The 22,489-nt window shown below is 42.5% G+C and overlaps 1 protein-coding gene across 1 annotated transcript in view; it reads left to right on the top strand.

The window, feature by feature from the left end:
* Positions 1 to 16,993: 16,993 nt before the first annotated feature.
* Positions 16,994 to 22,489, top strand: part of LOC139542237 (zinc finger protein ZFP2-like) — a 50,330-nt gene continuing 44,834 nt past the window's right edge. The window contains exons 1-2 of the mRNA XM_071347430.1: positions 16,994 to 17,012; positions 17,347 to 17,571. Of these exons, the coding sequence (XP_071203531.1) occupies positions 16,994 to 17,012; positions 17,347 to 17,571 (244 nt within the window). The remainder of the gene's footprint in view (positions 17,013 to 17,346; positions 17,572 to 22,489) is intronic.

The following is a 22,489-nucleotide window of genomic DNA, read 5'->3' as shown; positions in this document are numbered from 1 at the left end:
GAATTGTCCATAGAGCTCTGAGACAGGATTGTGTCGAGGCACAGATCTGGGGAAAGGTACCAAAAAATGTATTCAGCATTGAAGGTCCCCAAGAACACAGTGTCCACCCTCATTCTTAAATGGAATAAGTTAAGAACCACCATTACTCTTCCTAGAGCTGGCCGCCCGGGCCAAACGGAGAAATCGGGGGAGAAGGGCCTTGGTCAAGGAGGTGACCAAAAACTCGATGGTCACTCTGACAGAGCTCCAGAGTTCCTCTGTGGAGATGGGAGAACCTTCCAGAAGGACAATCATCTCTGCAGTACTCCAACAAATCCGGCCTTTATGGTAGAGACCAGACGGAAGCTACTCCTCAGTAAAAGGCACATGACAGCCCGTTTGGAGTTTGCCAAAAGGCACCTAAAGGACTCTAACCATGAGAGACAAGATTCTCTGGTCTGATTAAACCAACTCTTTGGCCTGAATGTCATGTGTCATGTCTGGAGAAAATCGGTACCATCCCGGTGAAGCGGTGGTCATGGCAACATCATGCTGTGATGTTTTTCAGCAGCAGTGCAAATTGTCCACTGGTTTTGGTGTAATTTCTCACCCATTTTGTCAGTAGGAAAGTTAATTTCCCCTCAGGCACACACATTAGTTGATTGTTATTATGAAGGTCATTTGTATAGAATGTACTTTTCCCCAATCATTCACCCCATCTCTTTACATTGCTTATTTATATGTGGTGACCTGACTGCGTCCAGACTGTCAAAGGCCCATCCTGGTAGATCTGAACCTAATTCAGCTTGGAGTGATCAGATGACAGAAGTCACATTTAGGTGCCAGGTGTAACTGAGGCCATAGATGCTCCATATCCATTACTTTGAGTGTTTTATATAATATGACTAAATATGTTTCTTTCTGTGTTGCAGGGGCAGTCAAGAAATGGAACGGCAAGGCCACAGAACATGACATAAGCAGAGCTGTGTTTACTACTCCACCAGCAGAGCTGTGGGAGACCACCTCAAGCCCCTGGTAGAGCCGGGGGTGGTGTTTACCACTTCACCAGCAGAGCTGTGGGAGACCACCTCAAGCCCCTGGTAGAGCCGGGGGTGGTGTTTACCACTCCACCAGCAGAGCTGTGGGAGACCACCTCAAGCCCCTGGTAGAACCGGGGGTGGTGTTTACCACTCCACCACGCCTTCAGCAGGCTTGAAAAGTGGGATTGATACTGTTTTTCATACTAAGATGGAGGGTCTTTTGATTGATCAGTCATTGGGTTCATTTGTTGAAATCAAATCAAGCTTTATTTATACAGCACATTTCAGACATGGATGCATCACAATGGCTTCACAGGAGAAAACATTGAAAATAAACAGAAATACTTAGTACACAAAAATAACAGCATAAAAAAACAAAAAAATAACTGGATAAAAAAACAGAAGATTAACAACTTAAAGACCAATGATTAAAACACTAATTGGATGCAATATCCAACCCAAAATATAAGCTTGTTTTTTTAGGAGGGGTTCTCAAAGACACTATGGGGGTGTCGACTGAAAGTTGACTAGTAACAACAACTGGGACCTAAAAGACACCCACCATGAGACCCAGTAAATCTGCCCAAGAAGAGACAAACAAAAGAAAAACCCACACCAAACTTAAAGACAGGAAGCAAACCAAAAAGGTGGAACAACTAAAGGTGTTGACAATTCCACATTTATCAAGACAACTGGAGCACTGGGCCAAACACTCTTAAATAGAACCTGGACCAGCTCAGGTGAAACACCTTCCCACTAACGAGATGGACAAGCCAGCACAGGTGTAACACATACTGACTAAAGAGGTGACACCAATCAGTGCGTCCTACGTGCTAACGAGCTATACGCGCTAAAGTCCAACCTCAAAACATAAGTGGAAAAACCAAAGACTAACTAACACCTTAAGAGTTTGCTCACCAACAACAGAAAACAACTTCCATTTCACATTATAATCAACTACAATGCTTCACCTTCTACAATATAAACATGGTGTCTGTCTACTTGCAAACAACAATTAAAAACAATATTTATTTTTTATTATTCCCACAAAGATTTTTCTTTCTATAGCTTCTAGAACTCTCGTCTCCCTAAAACCCACTAGCTTCTAGAACTCTCGTCTTCCTAAAACTCACTAGCTTCTAGAACTCTCGTCCCCTTGGAACGAGCCCAAACAAAACTCATCTCCAATACGGAAAAATCAGCAACCAGGTTGTTTTTACCACGGACATGTCTGATTTCAAGAGGAAACTCCTGCAATATCCATAGTAACATTCCACCTCACTGCAGAGCTTCTCTCTCTTTTCAGGGTTCACTCGATAGGCATGTTGTTGGATCGGGGCCCAGTCCGCAATGTCATGTCATGCTCTAGTACATTTGGGTTGGCACATCTGAGAATTAACCTTGATATTCTAAAAGAAGGGCAACAATGTCAATATAATTGTACCAAAAAACTGTCCGTTGGTTGCATGAATAAATTCCATTACTAAATGTTTCATGAAATGTAAATATGAAATATTTGATTGCATAGTATTATTTTCAACGGCTTTTCAATTACATTTTGCTAGGTGGGATAGCCCAATGTCAAAACACAGTTTTAACGTGTCCAAATTAATAACCAATATACAGAAACCGTTTGGGATAAATTGAAAACCTAACATGTGGTAAATACACAAACATCTGCCACAATAATTGTCTTTTTTCAAAACAAGCTCCTTATAAACTGCACAAGCACCAAAAACACTGTTGTTTTGACAAGTAGCAATAAATCACGGATATCGATTTGGGGGGAAATCCGGTTGTACGTGCTGTTGAAACTAACAACAACAAAAAAACATGGAAATAGGAGATATCTGTTAGCTCACTGGTTAGAGGACAACCTGCAGAAGACAGTCAGCTACATTTTGGAGTGATGCATTTAAATTTAGGGGTCGCTAAACAAAGGAACACAACACTTATTTGTCATAACTCATCGATATCATGTTGAAATCAGTTGATTCTGGAAATAATGTGTACATCACTGGTTAGAGGACAACTCTTTTTTTGTTAGTCACTTTGTGTTAAATCACATAAATAGTACTCTTTCAATTCAGAGCCTGGATTTCCCCCAATGAGCCGAATATCCATATAATGTTGAAACCAATTGATAAGGGGGCAAACGTTTAGGGTTTTACATTGTGACATTCTGACTGACTGACTGCAGAGTATATTAATATACTATATATTAAAACATTCTACATTGTGACATTAAAATACTCCTACTACAATGTTAAAACATTCTACATTGTGACATTAATTCATTGATATCATGAACCTACTCCTTCATATATAAATTATCTGATATTTGATCAGAGATCTTTTATCAGATTATCTCTGGTCACAGCTAAGAGTTTTCTCTCCTGTGTGTGTTCTCTGGTGTCTAGTTAGATAGCCAGAAGAAGGAAAACTCTTCCCACATTGACCACAGCTATAAGGTTTCTCTCCTGTGTGTGTTCTATGGTGCACTGTCAGATGGCCAGATCGAACAAAACTCTTCCCACATTGATCACAGCAAAACGGTTTTTCTCCTGTGTGTTTTCTCTGGTGCACTGTCAGATCTCCAGATCGACTAAAACTCTTCCCACATTGACCACAGCTATAAGGTTTCTCTCCTGTGTGTGTTCTATGGTGTATAGTTAGATTGCTAGAAGTAGAAAAACTCTTCCCACATTGATCACAGCGCGGATTCTCTCCTGTGTGTGTTCTATGGTGTATAGTTAGATAGCCAGAAGAAGAAAAACTCTTCCCACATTGATTACAGCTATATGATTTCTCTCCTGTGTGTGTTCTCTGATGTGCAGTCAGAGGGCTAGATTTAACAAAACTCTTTCCACATTGAGCACAGCCATATGGTTTCTCTCTTGTGTGATGTCTTTGATGTATTTTAAGTTTTACTGATGAGGTGAATCTCTTCCCACAGTCTGAGCAGCGGTGAGATTTCTTCCCTGTGGGTCTCCACTGGTGATTCTTGATGTGTTCTGATGTGGAGAGACTCTTCTCTGCCTCTTCAGCATCATGTTGTTGTTGAGGCTCCCCAGAGGATCCACGATAGTCCCGTATCTCTCCTGTGTGAACAACAATGTCAGACGGTTAAAGGCCCACAACAGCAGAAATCCACTGTTTATTTGAGGTAAAAGGTGATGCCCAAAGCGTACCCATGCAGTTGTACAACAATTGATGTTTGTTAAATTATTTTACAATTGTCTTAAGACAGTCAAGACCTAAGCAGTGTGCCAGACCAGACGACCTTTGGTCTCCAAAAAAGGCCCATTTCTGTGTTCTGTGCTAAAATAGCAGCATGAGGGCGATGCACACACAATTTGATTGCAGAAACCGCTAGTTATGGATGTAGTATATCTGGTAATGAGGAAACCACTAGTTATGGATGTAGTATATCTGCTAATGAGGAAACCACTAGTTATGGATGTAGTATATCTGCCTGGAACAAAAATGGTGAAGAAAGATTTTAGTTTCCCACAATGTATTCTGAATATTACAGCGCAAGATCAGGAGTGCTACTCAAGGAAACTCACATTAAGCTCTAGTTACTAATTCACCACCGTGGGGGAAAACTCAGGGGAGTTCTCATAGGCTGACAGCAAAAATAGCCTCCATTTACAGGTTGAATATGAGTGCATTTCACATTACTTTTGGATAATAACTGTAACGCTCCTTTGAATCTCCTGCTTAATATGTTTGTGTTATTGTCGCAAAATCAACTGCTTTATACTTAAAAAACACTTCAACCAGTAAAATGCTCTTTAGCTAGCTTTGCCATCAGCCTGAAACTGAGGGTTTGTACATTAAGTGTTTAACAAATTGGCCCATAACTTCACCTAACAACAACATAGACCTACTGTAGGACCCATAACTTCACCTAACAATAACATATACCTACTGTAGGACCCATAACTTCACCTAACAATAACATAGACCTACTGTAGGACCCATAACTTCACCTAACAACAACATAGACCTACTGTAGGACCCATAACTTCACCTAACAACAACAACAACATAGACCTACTATAGGACCCATAACTTCACCTAACAATAACATAGACCTACTGTAGGACCCATAACTTCACCTAACAACATAAACCTGCTGTAGGACCCATAACTTCACCTAACAACAACATAGACCGACTGTAGGACCCATAACTTCACCTGATAACAACATAGACCTACTGTAGGACCCATAACTTCACCTAACAACAACAGACCTACTGTAGGATCCACAACTTCACCTAACAATAACATAGACCTACTGTAGGACCCATAACTTCACCTAACAACAACATAGACCTAGGACTATATATCATTTAATATTTCAGGTGAAACATGGAAACTAAAATGTCTTTGTCATGACATTTCATAACCTGATCACCAGATAATTTTGTGAATAATCCCACTAGGCTACTCTGTAATGTGTTGTCATTCTAAATGTCCTGAATAAAGGAAAATAGCTCTGTGTGTTGTACAATAGCCTATCCATCAAGGAACAGTTCTCTACACATTATGAGCTAAGTATCTCTGTGCCCAAACAGACTAACGAGACCCTACAGTAAATCAAGCAGACAATAACATTATAAACACCAATTTGTTAGGGATGTTGGATCCAACGTGGAGCACGGCATAACTGTCTTTACCAGAGTAATGAATGAAGAAGCACTTTGGTTGTTGTTGCATGTCGTGATGTTTGTAATTTGACTGTCAAAATTGTCCGACAGCAAGATCCAGAATTTACGTTGAAGTTTATCATAAGCTGACTATAACTACTGTTCCCTGAAGGAGGGAAACTAGGTTTTCATAATGCTGACCCAAACGGATACTAAATGAAACAACCCCTGGCAGACCACCCAGACCCGACCCCGCAAGATACGCCAGTTTTGTCAATTTATTAAATTGTCTTTCATTTGAAACATTCCTGGCAATGTTGAGTAAGGACGCACACCTGGTTACACACATAGAGGTAGGACTAGTCTACCTGGTTACACATATAGAGGTAGGATTAGTCTACCTGCCTATAAATGTGCCCATTTGGGGATGTCTGATAGTACTTCTCATTGTCTTAAAGCTGCACCACTAATGAGTTGTGGAGCTTCTCAAAGTAATTTTTTCTTCACCTCAAACAGCAAGTAAACAAAGTCTTAATGAAATCAATTGCGAATGACAATAGTTCCTCAGAGTATTTTCGTAAAATATTTCCAGCTCTCGCCCTTTCACCATTCGGCACTTGATTGGTTACACTTCTCCTTCCCCCATCCCTCAGCTGTTTACCAAACCAAGTCTCTGGGCAGCCATTTTGTTTCTGTTTAAAAAACCCACACAACCCAGCAATCTGCAGTTCAAACAATAACAAATCTGTCATTCCACCACTGTTTTGGTAATAAAATGATTATGGGGTTGGAGAAATGTAACTAGAGACAGACAGACCTATGGATGCAAGGACTGACCATCCATGATATCAACATGATAGTTTTAACCATGTTGATGCTATACAGTGTTGATTTACATTGTTTCTAAACATTGTAGTAAAAAAACTTATTTGGGGTTCTGATGGGTTAAACAGTTGAACTAAGCTCATGAGGCATGTGTTATATTCTTCAAGAATCAATGGCTATAAATAAATAATTTAAAAGTCACAATATCGATGTAGCAATTGCAGATTTCCCCTTTAACACCAAACATCAGTTCAACAACTGCAGAGTTTGTGTCTCTGTATTTAAGACAGTACTTACTAGTGTTAATCAGGGAACGGTTTCTCAAAACCATCTTATGGCTAAGTTCATCCTTAGAACCATTGGATGCCTTAAGATGCGTTTGGGAAACCGGGCCCAGAAATCCAGTTTCCTCCTCTTCTTCCTCCTCCGTTTTCGATGTAACAGTCATCTCTCCCTCCTCTTTCACTCCATAAACTGCATCCCCCTCTCCTTTTACTGTGACATCCTCCTCCTCTTTCACTCTGAATGCGTCTTCCTCTTCTTTCACAGTAACGGCCTCACTCTCTACTTCTTGTTTTACAGTGATATCCTCATCTCCGTTAGCAGGAGAGTAGCTTAGTGACCGCATGGTCGGGGATGTTAGCTAGCTAGGCTAATGCTAACTTAACAAGCCCGCTAGCTGACTAATAACAACAACACCGTAAATATGAAATTAAATTGGATAACTAACTAGACGATAGAAGTGGGTTTAAAACACAGTGGCTAATATACACTAAAGCGTCTAAAGAGCTATATTGGTTCGGCTCTTTTGTCTAGCAAGCTATCGAGGTGTCTGACTAACTTGTGTTGCTGCTGCTGAAAGACGCGTTCGGTCCACTAGATTATACGTCACACCAACAGCATAACCTTAAAGTCGCAGACCGCCATCTGCTGACTGGAATGGGTAACGCAGTTGAGTAAAATGTATATTTTATCTTCAGACAACAAGTTAAAGTGTAGGAGGCATTAGTTTTTACTCACCAGTGTAACAATACAGTGTGGTTAAAGACTTAGTAAGCTAGTTGTAGTCACGATATGGTTACCTATAAGTACAAACAGTTATGTTTTTGCGTTATTACATATTTTTTTTAACTTATTTCGGGAAATCTTCTAAACTACCCACAATGCACTATTTCCTAAGGTCATATGGATGATCTACTCTGTGCTACTGAGTTTGTATGCCAGTGTAACGGTGTAATGAAGCTACATGTTTTAAATATATTTAATCTTTATTTAACTAGGCAAGTCAGTTAAGAACAAATTATTATATACATTGACGGCCTACCCCGGCCAAACCCTAACCCAGACGATGCTGGGCCAATTGTGCGCTGCCCTATGGGACTCCCAATCACGGCCTGTTATGATACAGCCTGGATTTGAACCAGGGTCTGTAGTGACGCCTCTAGCACTGAGATGCCATACCTTAGACCGCTGCGCTGCTCGTGTGTTTATGTTACACTCGGTGTAATACACTCAGTGATAAAAGTATTGGATTCTGGGTAATCCACAGCAGGTTTTTGGAGAATTTGAAAATTGAGTGGTCCTGGGATAGAAATGTATAAAGTTGACATTACATCATAAAATCCACGTTTTAAATCATACATTAGCAATTTATGTTTTAGGAACTACTGTTGTTGGTTTGGTGTCAAGTAAGTCTCTCTTTATATGTTATTTGCCAAATCTCAGTTTTCAATGTGGGTTTTATGCTAAAGTTCCCTCTTTCAAGTTGGTATCTAACTGGAAAATGCATCTTCTTTAGGAGTGCTATTTTTACCCTGTCGACTACTGATCATTCATCCACACTGTGTGTCTCATCAATGCAGGTCATTTATGACAAATGTATAAAGTATATGTTTTATAAACTCATGAACACCAGACAGTTTATTAGCCCGGTTTTGTTAGTTTAGGTGTATTATACTTTTTCCCCACCAGAGGGGGACATTGGGTAAATCTTCAGGTTAATTTGATATATTTTGATAGTAAAATGGATGACAGTTTATTCTGATGTAGTGACTATGAGACACATGTAAACAATTGATTCATTTATTATAGTAAATTAGGAATTAGTAGGATGTGTTAAATCATTCAATCAATTGTTTTTTTGTTAGTATATTATAGGGCAGATTAATGTAGAATTGCTGTGGGAGTGCTATTTATACCCCGTCACTACTGATCATTCATCCATACTGTGTGTGTCCCATCATTGCAGCTTTGGAAATAAATGAACTATCCATCCATTGCTCCTTCCTGTGTTGACTCACTGACTTGAGAGACCAGCAAGGTCACACTAGTTTGATAGGTTGATATCTAGCTCAAGCTTCACCTCATGCTTTTCATTAACTGTGTGGTTGTGTTATCTAGTGGGAACCCGTTAGCACGGTGGGCTCTGGTGCGTTTTTGCCGTGGGCTCAAGACAACAGAGGAAATCAACCTGCTTGCTCATTTTTGTATTGTCAACTTTTCGATATGTTACGTTTGATACCGGAGCAGGCGACTGCCAACTGACTGATCTACATATCACCTTACATCATAAATAACTACTCATTATTATTTATAAATCAGTCAGCCAGTCACCGTTTACCCACAACGCAGCATGGATTTGATGCTCTCGAACACGGCCAGTGGTTTAGTAGAAGACATGAAGGCTACGCCGCTACGGTGTGGGACATCATCTATAATAATTTGGCTGTTCTAAATTCTGTGTCGCTCAAAGCCTTGAGTAATGAACCTATTTTTGGTGGTTTACTTTAATGACTCAAGTCATGAGGGCAAATGATTGGTTTAATATGAAGGTATACATTTGAAGATATTTCTGTTGTAGTTTACATCATAGGGAATAGGTTGGTCCTCCATATTACTTCACACCTGACTTTGGCATTCTTCTAAATTCTGATTGGTTTAATGTAATAACTCCAAAAATAGAACTGTGAGGTGTTACTTTGCATTGGAAATGTTTTAATATTTTATTTGATATTTTATAAACAATACAAAACATTCACATACAAACAACATCATAGAAACATTAACTACATCACACCTGTCCAGACCCACTAGAACACACCTCCATCTCCATTAACTACATCACACCTGCCCAGACCCACTAGAACACACCTCCATCTCCATTAACTACATCACACCTGCCCAGACCCACTAGAACACACCTCCATCTCCATTAACTACATCACACCTGCCCAGACCCACTATAACACATCTCCATCTCCATTAACTACATCACACCTGTCCAGACCCACTAGAACACACCTCCATCTCCATTAACTACATCACACCTGCCCAGACCTACTAGAACACACCTCCATCTCCATCAACTACATCACACCTGCCCAGACCCACTACAACACACCTCCATCTCCATTAACTACATCACACCTGCCCTGACCCACTAGAACACATCTCCATCTCCATTAACTACATCACACCTGCCCAGACCTACTAGAACACACCTCCATCTCCATTAACTACATCACACCTGCCCAGACCTACTAGAACACACCTCCATCTCCATCAACTACATCACACCTGTCCAGACCCACTAGAACACACCTCCATCTCCATTTACTACATCACACCTGCCCAGACCCACTAGAACATACCTCCATCTCCATTAACTACATCACACCTGCCCAGACCCACTAGAACACACCTCCATTTCCATTAACTACATCACACCTGCCCAGACCCACAAGAACACACCTCCATCTCCATTAACTACATCACACCTGTCCAGACCCACTAGAACACACCTCCATCTCCATTAACTACATCACACCTGTCCAGACCCACTAGAACACACCTCCATTTCCATTAACTACATCACACCTGTCCAGACCCACTAGAACACACCTCCATCTCCATTAACTACATCACACCTGCCCCACTGGAACACACCTCCATCTCCATTAACTACATCACACCTGCCCAGACCCACTAGAACACACCTCCATCTCCATTAACTACATCACACCTGCCCAGACCCACTAGAACACACCTCCATCTCCATTAACTACATCATACCTGCCCAGACCCACTAGAACACACCTCCATCTCCATTAACTACATCACACCTGTCCAGACCCACTAGAACACACCTCCATCTCCATTAACTACATCACACCTGCCCAGACCCACTAGAACACACCTCCATCTCCATTAACAACATCACACCTGCCCAGACCCACTAGAACACACCTCCATCTCCATTAACTACATCACACCTGCCCAGACCCACTAGAACACACCTCCATCTCCATTAACTACATCACACCTGCCCAGACCCACTAGAACACACCTCCATCTCCATTAACTACATCACACCTGCCCAGACCCACTAGAACAGACCTCCATCTCCATTAACTACATCACACCTGCCCAGACCCACTAGAACACACCTCCATCTCCATTAACTACATCACACCTGCCCAGACCTACTAGAACACACCTCCATCTCCATCAACTACATCACACCTGCCCAGACCTACTAGAACACACCTCCATCTCCATCAACTACATCACACCTGTCCAGACCCACTAGAACACACCTCCATCTCCATTAACTACATCACACCTGCCCAGACCCACTAGAACACACCTCCATCTCCATTAACTACATCACACCTGCCCAGACCTACTAGAACACACCTCCATCTCCATCAACTACATCACACCTGCCCAGACCTACTAGAACACACCTCCATCTCCATCAACTACATCACACCTGTCCAGACCCACTAGAACACACCTCCATCTCCATTTACTACATCACACCTGCCCAGACCCACTAGAACATACCTCCATCTCCATTAACTACATCACACCTGCTCAGACCCACTAGAACACACCTCCATCTCCATTAACTACATCACACCTGCCCAGACCCACTAGAACACACCTCCATCTCCATTTACTACATCACACCTGCCCAGACCCACTAGAACATACCTCCATCTCCATTAACTACATCACACCTGCCCAGACCCACTAGAACACACCTCCATCTCCATTAACTACATCAGAACCACTAGAACACACCTCCATCTCCATTAACTACATCACACCTGCCCAGACCCACTAGAACACACCTCCATCTCCATTAACTACATCACACCTGCCCAGACCCACTAGAACACACCTCCATCTCCATTAACTACATCACACCTGCCCAGACCCACTATAACACATCTCCATCTCCATTAACTACATCACACCTGTCCAGACCCACTAGAACACACCTCCATCTCCATTAACTACATCACACCTGCCCAGACCTACTAGAACACACCTCCATCTCCATCAACTACATCACACCTGCCCTGACCCACTAGAACACACCTACATCTCCATTAACTACATCACACCTGCCCAGACCCACTAGAACAGACTTCCATCTCCATTAACTACATCACACCTGCCCAGACCCACTAGAACACACCTCCATCTCCATTAACTACATCACACCTGCCCAGACCCACTAGAACACACCTCCATCTCCATTAACTACATCACACCTGCCCAGACCCACTACAACACAACTCCATCTCCATTAACTACATCACACCTGCCCAGACCCACTACAACACAACTCCATCTCCATTAACTACATCACACCTGCCCAGACCCACTACAACACACCTCCATCTCCATTAACTACATCACACCTGTCCAGACCCACTAGAACACACCTCCATCTCCATTAACTACATCACACCTGCCCAGACCTACTAGAACACACCTCCATCTCCATCAACTACATCACACCTGTCCAGACCCACTAGAACACACCTCCATCTCCATTTACTACATCACACCTGCCCCACTGGAACACACCTCCATCTCCATTAACTACATCACACCTGCCCAGACCCACTAGAACACACCTCCATCTCCATTTACTACATCACACCTGACCCACTAGAACATACCTCCATCTCCATTAACTACATCACACCTGCCCAGACCCACTAGAACACACCTCCATTTCCATTAACTACATCACACCTGTCCAGACCCACTAGAACACACCTCCATCTCCATTAACTACATCACACCTGTCCAGACCCACTAGAACACACCTCCATCTCCATTAACTACATCACACCTGTCCAGACCCACTAGAACACACCTCCATTTCCATTAACTACATCACACCTGTCCAGACCCACTAGAACACACCTCCATCTCCATTAACTACATCACACCTGCCCCACTGGAACACACCTCCATCTCCATTAACTACATCACACCTGCCCAGACCCACTAGAACACACCTCCATCTCCATTAACTACATCATACCTGCCCAGACCCACTAGAACACACCTCCATCTCCATTAACTACATCACACCTGCCCAGACCCACTAGAACACACCTCCATCTCCATTAACAACATCACACCTGCCCAGACCCACTAGAACACACCTCCATCTCCATTAACTACATCACACCTGCCCAGACCTACTAGAACACACCTCCATCTCCATCAACTACATCACACCTGCCCAGACCCACTAGAACACACCTCCATCTCCATTAACTACATCACACCTGCCCAGACCTACTAGAACACACCTCCATCTCCATCAACTACATCACACCTGCCCAGACCTACTAGAACACACCTCCATCTCCATCAACTACATCACACCTGTCCAGACCCACTAGAACACACCTCCATCTCCATTAACTACATCACACCTGCCCAGACCCACTAGAACACACCTCCATCTCCATTAACTACATCACACCTGCCCAGACCTACTAGAACACACCTCCATCTCCATCAACTACATCACACCTGCCCAGACCTACTAGAACACACCTCCATCTCCATCAACTACATCACACCTGTCCAGACCCACTAGAACACACCTCCATCTCCATTTACTACATCACACCTGCCCAGACCCACTAGAACATACCTCCATCTCCATTAACTACATCACACCTGCCCAGACCCACTAGAACACACCTCCATCTCCATTAACTACATCAGACCCACTAGAACACACCTCCATCTCCATTAACTACATCAGAACCACTAGAACACACCTCCTTCTCCATTAACTACATCACACCTGCCCAGACCCACAAGAACACACCTCCATTTCCATTAACTACATCACAGCTGCCCAGACCCACTAGAACACACCTCCATCTCCATTAACTACATCACACCTGCCCAGTTCCACTAGAACACACCTCCATCTCCATTAACTACATCAGACCCACTAGAACACACCTCCATCTCCATTAACTACATCACACCTGCCCAGACCAACTGGAACACACCTCCATCTCCATTAACTACATCACACCTGACCAGACCCACTAGAACACACCTCCATCTCCATTAACTACATCACACCTGCCCAGACCCACTAGAACACACCTCCATCTCCATTAACTACATCACACCTGTCCAGACCCACTAGAACACACCTCCATCTCCATTAACTACATCACACCTGCCCAGACCAACTGGAACACACCTCCATCTCCATTAACTACATCACACCTGACCAGACCCACTAGAACACACCTCCATCTCCATTAACTACATCACACCTGCCCAGACCCACTAGAACACACCTCCATCTCCATTAACTACATCACACCTGCCCAGACCCACTAGAACACACCTCCATCTCCATTAACTACATCACACCTGCCCAGACCCACTGGAACACACCTCCATCTCCATTAACCACATCACACCTGCCCAAACCCACTAGAACACACCTCCATCTCCATTAACTACATCACACCTGACCCACTAGAACACACCTCCATCTCCATTAACTACATCACACCTGCCCAGACCCACTAGAACACACCTCCATCTCCATTAACTACATCACACCTGCCCAGACCCACTAGAACACACCTCCATCTCCATTAACTACATCACACCTGACCCACTAGAACACACCTCCATCTCCATTAACTACATCACACCTGCCCAGACCCACTAGAACACACCTCCATCTCCATTAACTACATCATACCTGCCCAGACCCACTAGAACACACCTCCATCTCCATTAACAACATCACACCTGCCCAGACCCACTAGAACACACCCCCATCTCCATTAACTACATCACACCTGCCCAGACCCACTAGAACACACCTCCATCTCCATTAACTACATCACACCTGCCCAGACCCACTAGAACACACCTCCATCTCCATTAACTACATCACACCTGACCCACTAGAACACACCTCCATCTCCATTAACTACATCACACCTGACCCACTAGAACACACCTCCATCTCCATTAACTACATCACACCTGCCCAGACCCACTAGAACACACCTCCATCTCCATTAACTACATCATACCTGCCCAGACCCACTAGAACACACCTCCATCTCCATTAACAACATCACACCTGCCCAGACCCACTAGAACACAGCCAGTGCATTCATCAGCACCATTTTATTTCTCTCTGTCGCTTTCAACTTTTAGATAATAAAGCATTTGACCTTTCTATTGAATTAACAACAGAGGATTGGTGGATTTCCAGGTTTAATTAAGTATAATTTTTAAGATGATTTATGAGCAAAATATCGTCCAACTCTAGGGTATCTCACTGCACCCTCAAATGCCATGTTTTGAAATATACAGACAGACAGATTAAAAGTAATTTTACATTGTATAACTGTACTTCTGACAGCCAACTTTCTAACTCCGCCCATAACTTTATGACATCATAACATTCCCAGAAGGATTATTGAGTCATTGTTAGTTTTACACTGAAGACATGACTCTGCCGTTGTGCTGTAGAATTTGTGAATTATGTCTCTTGTATAATAAGGGACTATCATTTGTCCCAACATCACAGGCCACAGACTTTGATGCAGTTAAAGACTTCCAAAAGTGTTTTCGCAGTTTAAGATCAACTGAGTTTTTTTAATGGGGTTTCTCCCTGTGCACCTGCCAATGTGAATCCTTTGAACGAAAGACAAGTTACCAAACAGGACATATTGCTAATGTTCTTCCCATTAATAACCTGAATGACAATTAACTTGTGGGCGGTGGTGGTGATGACGTCCTATTCGATGACGTCGTCCATCGGGGTTCCCCAAAAAAGAAGACGCTCTGGATTGATCACTGGAGTCAGATGTGAAGGAGGAGGTTGATCATCAGGAGTCAGATGTGAAGGAGGAGGTTGATCATCAGGAGTCAGATGTGAAGGAGGAGGTTGAGCATCAGGAGATGTGAAGGAGGAGGTTGATCATCAGGAGTCAGATGTGAAGGAGGAGGTTGATCATCAGGAGTCAGATGTGAAGGAGGAGGTTGATCATCAGGAGTCAGATGTGAAGGGGGAGGTTGATCATCAGGAGTCAGATGTGAAGGAGGAGGTTGATCATCAGGAGTCAGATGTGAAGGAGGAGGTTGATCATCAGGAGTCAGATGTGAAGGAGGAGGTTGATCATCAGGAGTCAGATGTGAAGGAGGAGGTTGATCATCAGGAGTCAGATGTGAAGGAGGAAGTTGATCATCAGGAGTCAGATGTGAAGGAGGAGGTTGATCATCAGGAGTCAGATGTGAAAGAGGAGGTTGATCATCAGGAGTCAGATGTGAAGGAGGAAGTTGATCATCAGGAGTCAGATGTGAAGGAGGAGATTGATCATCTTTGTCATATATTTTGATACATTGAATGTTGATAATGTGAAACTATGTTATATATTTGTACCTCCTGTTTCATGAAGTGATGTCACTAAGTACTGCCCCTATATATACAATGCATTCGGAAAGCATTCAGACCCCTTCACTTTTTCCACATTTTGTTACGTTACAGCCTTATTCTAAAATTGATTCAATAATTCCCCCCCCCTCATCAATCTACACAATACCCAATAATGACATCACAATACCCCATAAGACATCACATTGCCCCATATTGACATCACAATACCCCATAATGACAAAGCAAAAACAGGTAAAAAATTAGATTTTCTTTAAAAAACAAGGACATTTCTAAGTGACCCCAAACTTTTGAATGGTAGTGTACATCTACATGATGTATTGTTACACCATGTAGGAGCAGTATGGACCTAGTCTGTTCATTATATACATCTACATGATGTATTGTTACACCATGTAGGAGCAGTATAGACCTAGTCTGTTCATTATATACATCTACATTATGTATTGTTACACCATGTAGGAGCAGTATAGACCTAGTCTGTTCATTATATACATGACCTACAGTAGCTTGCTAATTATTTAGATTTAGTTTGACTAATTTAGTTCTCACTAATCTCACTAATCAATCAACACATTCCTGTCTTTGTATGTCTCAATATAATAGTATTATTTAATTAAATCCATTTAAAATAATCTTTGTCTGAAAATAAAATATGATCCTCAACTGCGTTTCCCCTCCAGTCAGCAGACGGCGATGTGCGTCTTTCAGGCGATGCTGCTGGCGTGATGTATAATCTAGTGGACGGTTCTTCATAAACAGCTCGTCAACCACCTCGGTAGCTTGCTAGTCAACATAGCCGAAAGATTCATGCTATTTATACGCTTTCGGTGTATATGAGCTACTGTGTTTTCGACACACTTAGGTCGTATCTACTTGTTAACCTATTTAATTTAATATTACGTTATTTTGTATTAGTCAGCTATAGTAGCTGGCTGGTTAAATTAGCACTAGCCTAGTCGCTAATGATAGCTAGCTAGCTAACATCCCCGAACATGAGGTCAGTAAGCTTCTCCCCTCCTGTTAAAGAAGAGGTGGTCTGCTGGACGGAGAAAGAAGCTCTGGGGCTGAACATTGTCGAAAGAGGAGAAGGAAGAGGAGGCTGTTACAGTAAAACAAGAAGTAGAGGGTGAGGCTGTTACCCTGAAAGAAGAAGAGAAAGACGCGTTCAGAGTGAAAGAAGAGGAAGACGCGTTCAGAGTGAAAGAGGAGGAGGATGTTACAGTAAAAGACGAAGAGGCAGATAAAGAGGAGGATGCAGTTTTTGGTGTGAAAGAAGAGGAGGTTGGAGATCTGTTTAAGACCAGTAAGTACCGTCTCTGCAGTCGTTGAACCAATATGCAGTAAAGGGGTTCTACACTTTAATGTTGTTCTGTAGGAATGGCTGAAGCTACACTGTAACGTGTAGAACGTCAAGAGTGGACCATCAACAAAACGTTAACAATTGATCAAATGCATTTAATGACAATGCCTGAAATACTGTAGTCCTCAATATCTCCTATTAGATTAGCCCAATATGTAGTCTTAAAGGGGCAATCAGCAGTTGTTACATCCATTTTGGGACTTATACATTAATGATATGTACCCATTGTTTCTTGAAGAAATCACTTATAAATGCCTCATGAGGTTAGTTCAACTGTCGTACCCCATCAGAACCCACAATATGAGCTTTTTTTTACTCCAATGTTTGTCAGTAAATATAAACAAACACTGTATATCCTCAAAACATGGTTAAAACTAGAATGTTGGTATCATGGATGGTTGCATTTCTCCAGCCCCATCCCTCAGCTTTTTACTGAAACGGGCAAGGAGTACTCTTTGTTATTGTTTCCACTGCTGATTGCTGCCCCCGTTACTCCTCAAGGTCCAAGGACTGTATGTTATTTTCAGAGGTAGACTGGCTCTGGCAGCTAAAATAGTCAAATATTCCATCTAAATGTGAATCGATTTCTAGAAACATAAATCGCTGTACTTTCATATCAATTCAGAATAATTTCACACAATACTATCATATCACATCAAACTAAGTAACCAGTCGCATTACCCCAAACGGTAAACCAAATTCGTTTCTCGTAATTTCACCTTCCTTTAGGCTTCTTTTTCTTCTTTGGACTTTATATGGCGGTTGGAAACCAACTTTAAGGTGCATTACCACCATCAACTGGACTGGAGTGTGGACCTCAGTTCATCTTTCAATCACCCACGTGGGTATATACCAAGACAGTCATGAAGAGGGCACAACAAAACCTTTCCCCCTCAGGAGACTGAAAAGATTTGTCATGGGTCCCCAGATCCTCAAAAGGTAATACAGCTGCACCATCGAGAGCATCCTGACCGGTTGCATCACCACCTGGTATGGCAACTGCTCGCCATCTGACCATAAGGCGCTACAGAGGGTAGTGCGAACGGCCCAGTACATCACTGTGGCCAAGCTTCCTGCCATCCAGGACCTATATAATAGGCGGTGTCAGAGGAAAGCCCACAAAATTGTCAGAGACTCCTTTCACTCAAGTTATAAACTGTTTTCTCTGCTACCGCACGGCAAGTGGTACCGCAGCGCCAAGTCTAGAACCAAAAGCCTCCTCAACAGCTTCTACCCCCAAGCCATAAGACTGCTGAACAATTTGTAAAATCACCACCGGACAATTTACATTGACCCCCCCCTCCCTTTTGTGCACTGCTGCTACTCACTGGTTGTTTGTTACCTATGCATAGTCACTACACTCCCCTACCTCCATGTACAGATTACCTCAACTAGCCTGTACCCCCGCACACTGACTCGGTACCGGTGCTCCCTGTATATAGCCTCCACACTGACTCAGTACCGGTGCCCCCTGTATATAGCCTCCACACTGACTCGGTACCGGTGCCCCCTGTATATAGCCTCCACACTGACTCGGTACCGGTGCCCCCTGTATATAGCCTCCACACTGACTCGGTACCGGTGCCCCCTGTATATAGCCTCCACACTGACTCAGTACCGGTGCCCCCTGTATATAGCCTCCACACTGACTCGGTACCGGTGCCCCCTGTATATAGCCTCCACACTGACTCGGTACCGGTGCCCCCTGTATATAACCTCCACACTGACTCTGTACCAGTGCCCCCTGTATATAGCCTCCACACTGACTCGGTACCGGTGCCCCCTGTATATAGCCTCGTTATTGTTATTCTCATTGTGTTACTTTTTATTATTACTTTTTATTTTAGTCTACTTGGTAAACGTTTTCTTTTTCTTGAACTGCACTGTTGGTTAAGGGCTTGTAAGTAAAGCATTTCACTGTAAAGTTTAAGTTGGTGTCTTGACGGATTTGTAAAGAACGGTTTGTCATAAAACACTATACAGTGGGGAGAAGAAGTATTTGATACACTGACGATTTTGCAGGTTTTCCTACTTACAAAGCATGTAGAGGTCTGTAATTTGTATCATAGGTACACTTCAACTGTGAGAGACGGAATCTAAAACAGAAATCCAGAAAATCACATTGTATGATTTTTAAGTAATTAATTTGCATTTTTTTTGCTCTAATCAGATATAGTACATCCATAACTATCGGTCTCCTCATTAGCAGGGAGGAGTTTCTACAACCAAATTGCATGTGCATCGCCCTCGTGCCGCAATTTTATTAAACACAGAAAGGGGCTTATATTGGAGACCAAAAGTCGTCTGGCACAGTGCTTAGTTTCAACAACATGAACAACTTATTTCTAGCCTACAATCATCGATGTTACTACTAAAATATGACTATTATTGCTCATTTTAAGACAATTGTCAAATAATTTTAACATTCATTACAGACATCAATTGTTGTTCAACATCATGGCTACGCTTTTGGCATCACCTTTTACAGTGGATTTCCGCTGTTGTGGGCCTTTAATCATCTGACTTTGTTGTTCACACAGGAGAGATATGGGACTATCGTGGATCCTCTGGGGAGCCTCAACAACCTCATGATGCTGACGAGGCAGAGAAGAGTCTCTCCACATCAGAACACCTCAAGAAACACCTGCAGAGATCCACAGGGAAGAGAACTCACTGCTGCTCTGACTGTGGGAAGAGATTCACCTCATCAGGCATTAAAATTCATCAAAGGGTCCACACAGGAGAGAACCCGTATAGCTGTGATCAATGTGGGAAGAGTTTTACTACATCTGGCCATCTGACTTTACACCAGAGAACACACACAGGAGAGAAATCGTATAGCTGTGGTCAATGTGGGAAGAGTTTTTGTCAATCTAGTGAACTGACAGTGCACCAGAGAACACACACAGGAGAGAAACCGTATAGCTGTGATCAATGTGGGAAGAGTTTTACTAGATCTGGCCATCTGACTTTACACCAGAGAATACACACAGGAGATAAACCTTATAGCTGTGATCAATGTGGGAAGAGTTTTACTAGATCTGGCCATCTGACTTTACACCAGAGAATACACACAGGAGATAAACCTTATAGCTGTGATCAATGTGGGAAGAGTTTTAGTCAATCTGGTTCTCTGACAGTGCACCAGAGAACACACACAGGAGAGAAACCTTATAGCTGTGATCAATGTGGGAAGAGTTTTTGTCAATCTAGCTCTCTGACAGTGCACCAGAGAAGACACACAGGAGATAAACCTTATAGCTGTGGTCAATGTGGGAAGAGTTTTGTTCAATCTAGCTCTCTGACAGTGCACCAGAGAACACACACAGGAGAGAATCCTTATAGCTGTGGTCAATGTGGGAAGAGTTTTAGTACATCTAGCAATCTGACAGTGCACCAGAGATCACACACAGGAGAGAAATCTTATAGCTGTGACCAGAGGTAATCTGATAAAAGATCTCTGACTAAACATCAGAAAATAGATGAAGCAGTTGTTTCATGATATCAATGAATTAATGTCACAATGTAGAACACTAATCGTTTGTCCCCTGTTCTATTGATTTCAACATGATATGGATATTAGCCTCAGGGGGAAAATCCAGGCTCTGAATTAAAAGAGTACTATTTATGAGATTTAGTAAGTACACATTATTCCCAGATTCCGTGTGGTTTTTGAGCTGCTAGTTTTAACAGGACGTGCAACCTCATCTACCTCCTGTCGCACAAATGATTTTAGCATTATATCGATGAGTTATGACTAATAAGTGTTGAGTTCCTTTGTTTAGCGACCCCTACAGATTTTTCAGCTTTAGTGTGTATATCGTATCCACTTAGTTATGTTAGGAAGTTTTCCATCTTTATGACCGGCCCTGGTAACTTCACCCCAACTTCTCTTCTCCCAGAACACAGTAACTTAACAACATAAGTGTTTTTCTGACATTTTGGGGAAATTTAAGGGAAAATAGAAAATACAGCCGTAGCAGAGCCCCAAGTCCCATGGGGACGTCCTCGAGGGCGTGGATGTTCTCCCCATCAAAGGCCAGCGGGATTTCACTCTCATGGTGAAATGGATTTCCACCGATGTGCAGTAAAGGAAGAGCGGTGAAATCTGTGTCAACAAAAGTAAGAAAAGATTAATACACATACAATTAACAAAGAACATAACAAATGTTCAGCTGTAGTTTTATATCAGCATGCACACCTATGTTTATGAAGAAACAGATGATTGGTGCATAGGCATACCTTGTCACGGACATAAAGGCCACTCGGGTCCTCATTGAAGAGGTAGGGCAAGAGCAGAATCGCTGCTGTGGTCTCCAGTCCTAGTCAAGTAAAGCAATGATCTTACTACACTTGCTAATTTTATTACAAAATACATTAGAGAAAGGGAAGGAATAAGAGCAAATACCTCTTCTGTATTGTCCTTCAGTGACTGTCAAAATAGCAGGATGATGTCCTCACCCCTGCCTCGCCTCTCTACCTCTGATAGTCCTTGAATTACCTTTTTGTCTATATCCATTCCATGGACTTGATTCATTTATGAGAAGATCTGAAAAGATCCTTGGCACACATTTGTATGCTAAGAGATGTCAGTTTGTATAGACTGCTATGTAGGTTAAATGTACACTTCAAATGCAGCTGTCCTACAACAGATCTGTACCTTCTTCTTGATCCCAATTGCATTGTGTCCATGTTCTGTCCTATAAGAATTTCAAAGGAAGAGAAAATGTGTCAAAGAATAGTCTTACAAGCATTTAAATATATATATATTGAAAGATAAATGGCATCGACATACAATTGAATGCAAAATATAAGAACATATTGGAGAAAGCACTAGCCAATACAGTTCTGCCATACAGGC

The sequence above is a fragment of the Salvelinus alpinus genome, chromosome 2 (assembly GCF_045679555.1).
Source record: "Salvelinus alpinus chromosome 2, SLU_Salpinus.1, whole genome shotgun sequence".
NCBI lineage: Eukaryota > Metazoa > Chordata > Actinopteri > Salmoniformes > Salmonidae > Salvelinus > Salvelinus alpinus.
The sequence above is the reverse complement of the archived record's forward strand: the minus strand, read 5'-3'. Positions and strand labels throughout refer to the sequence as shown.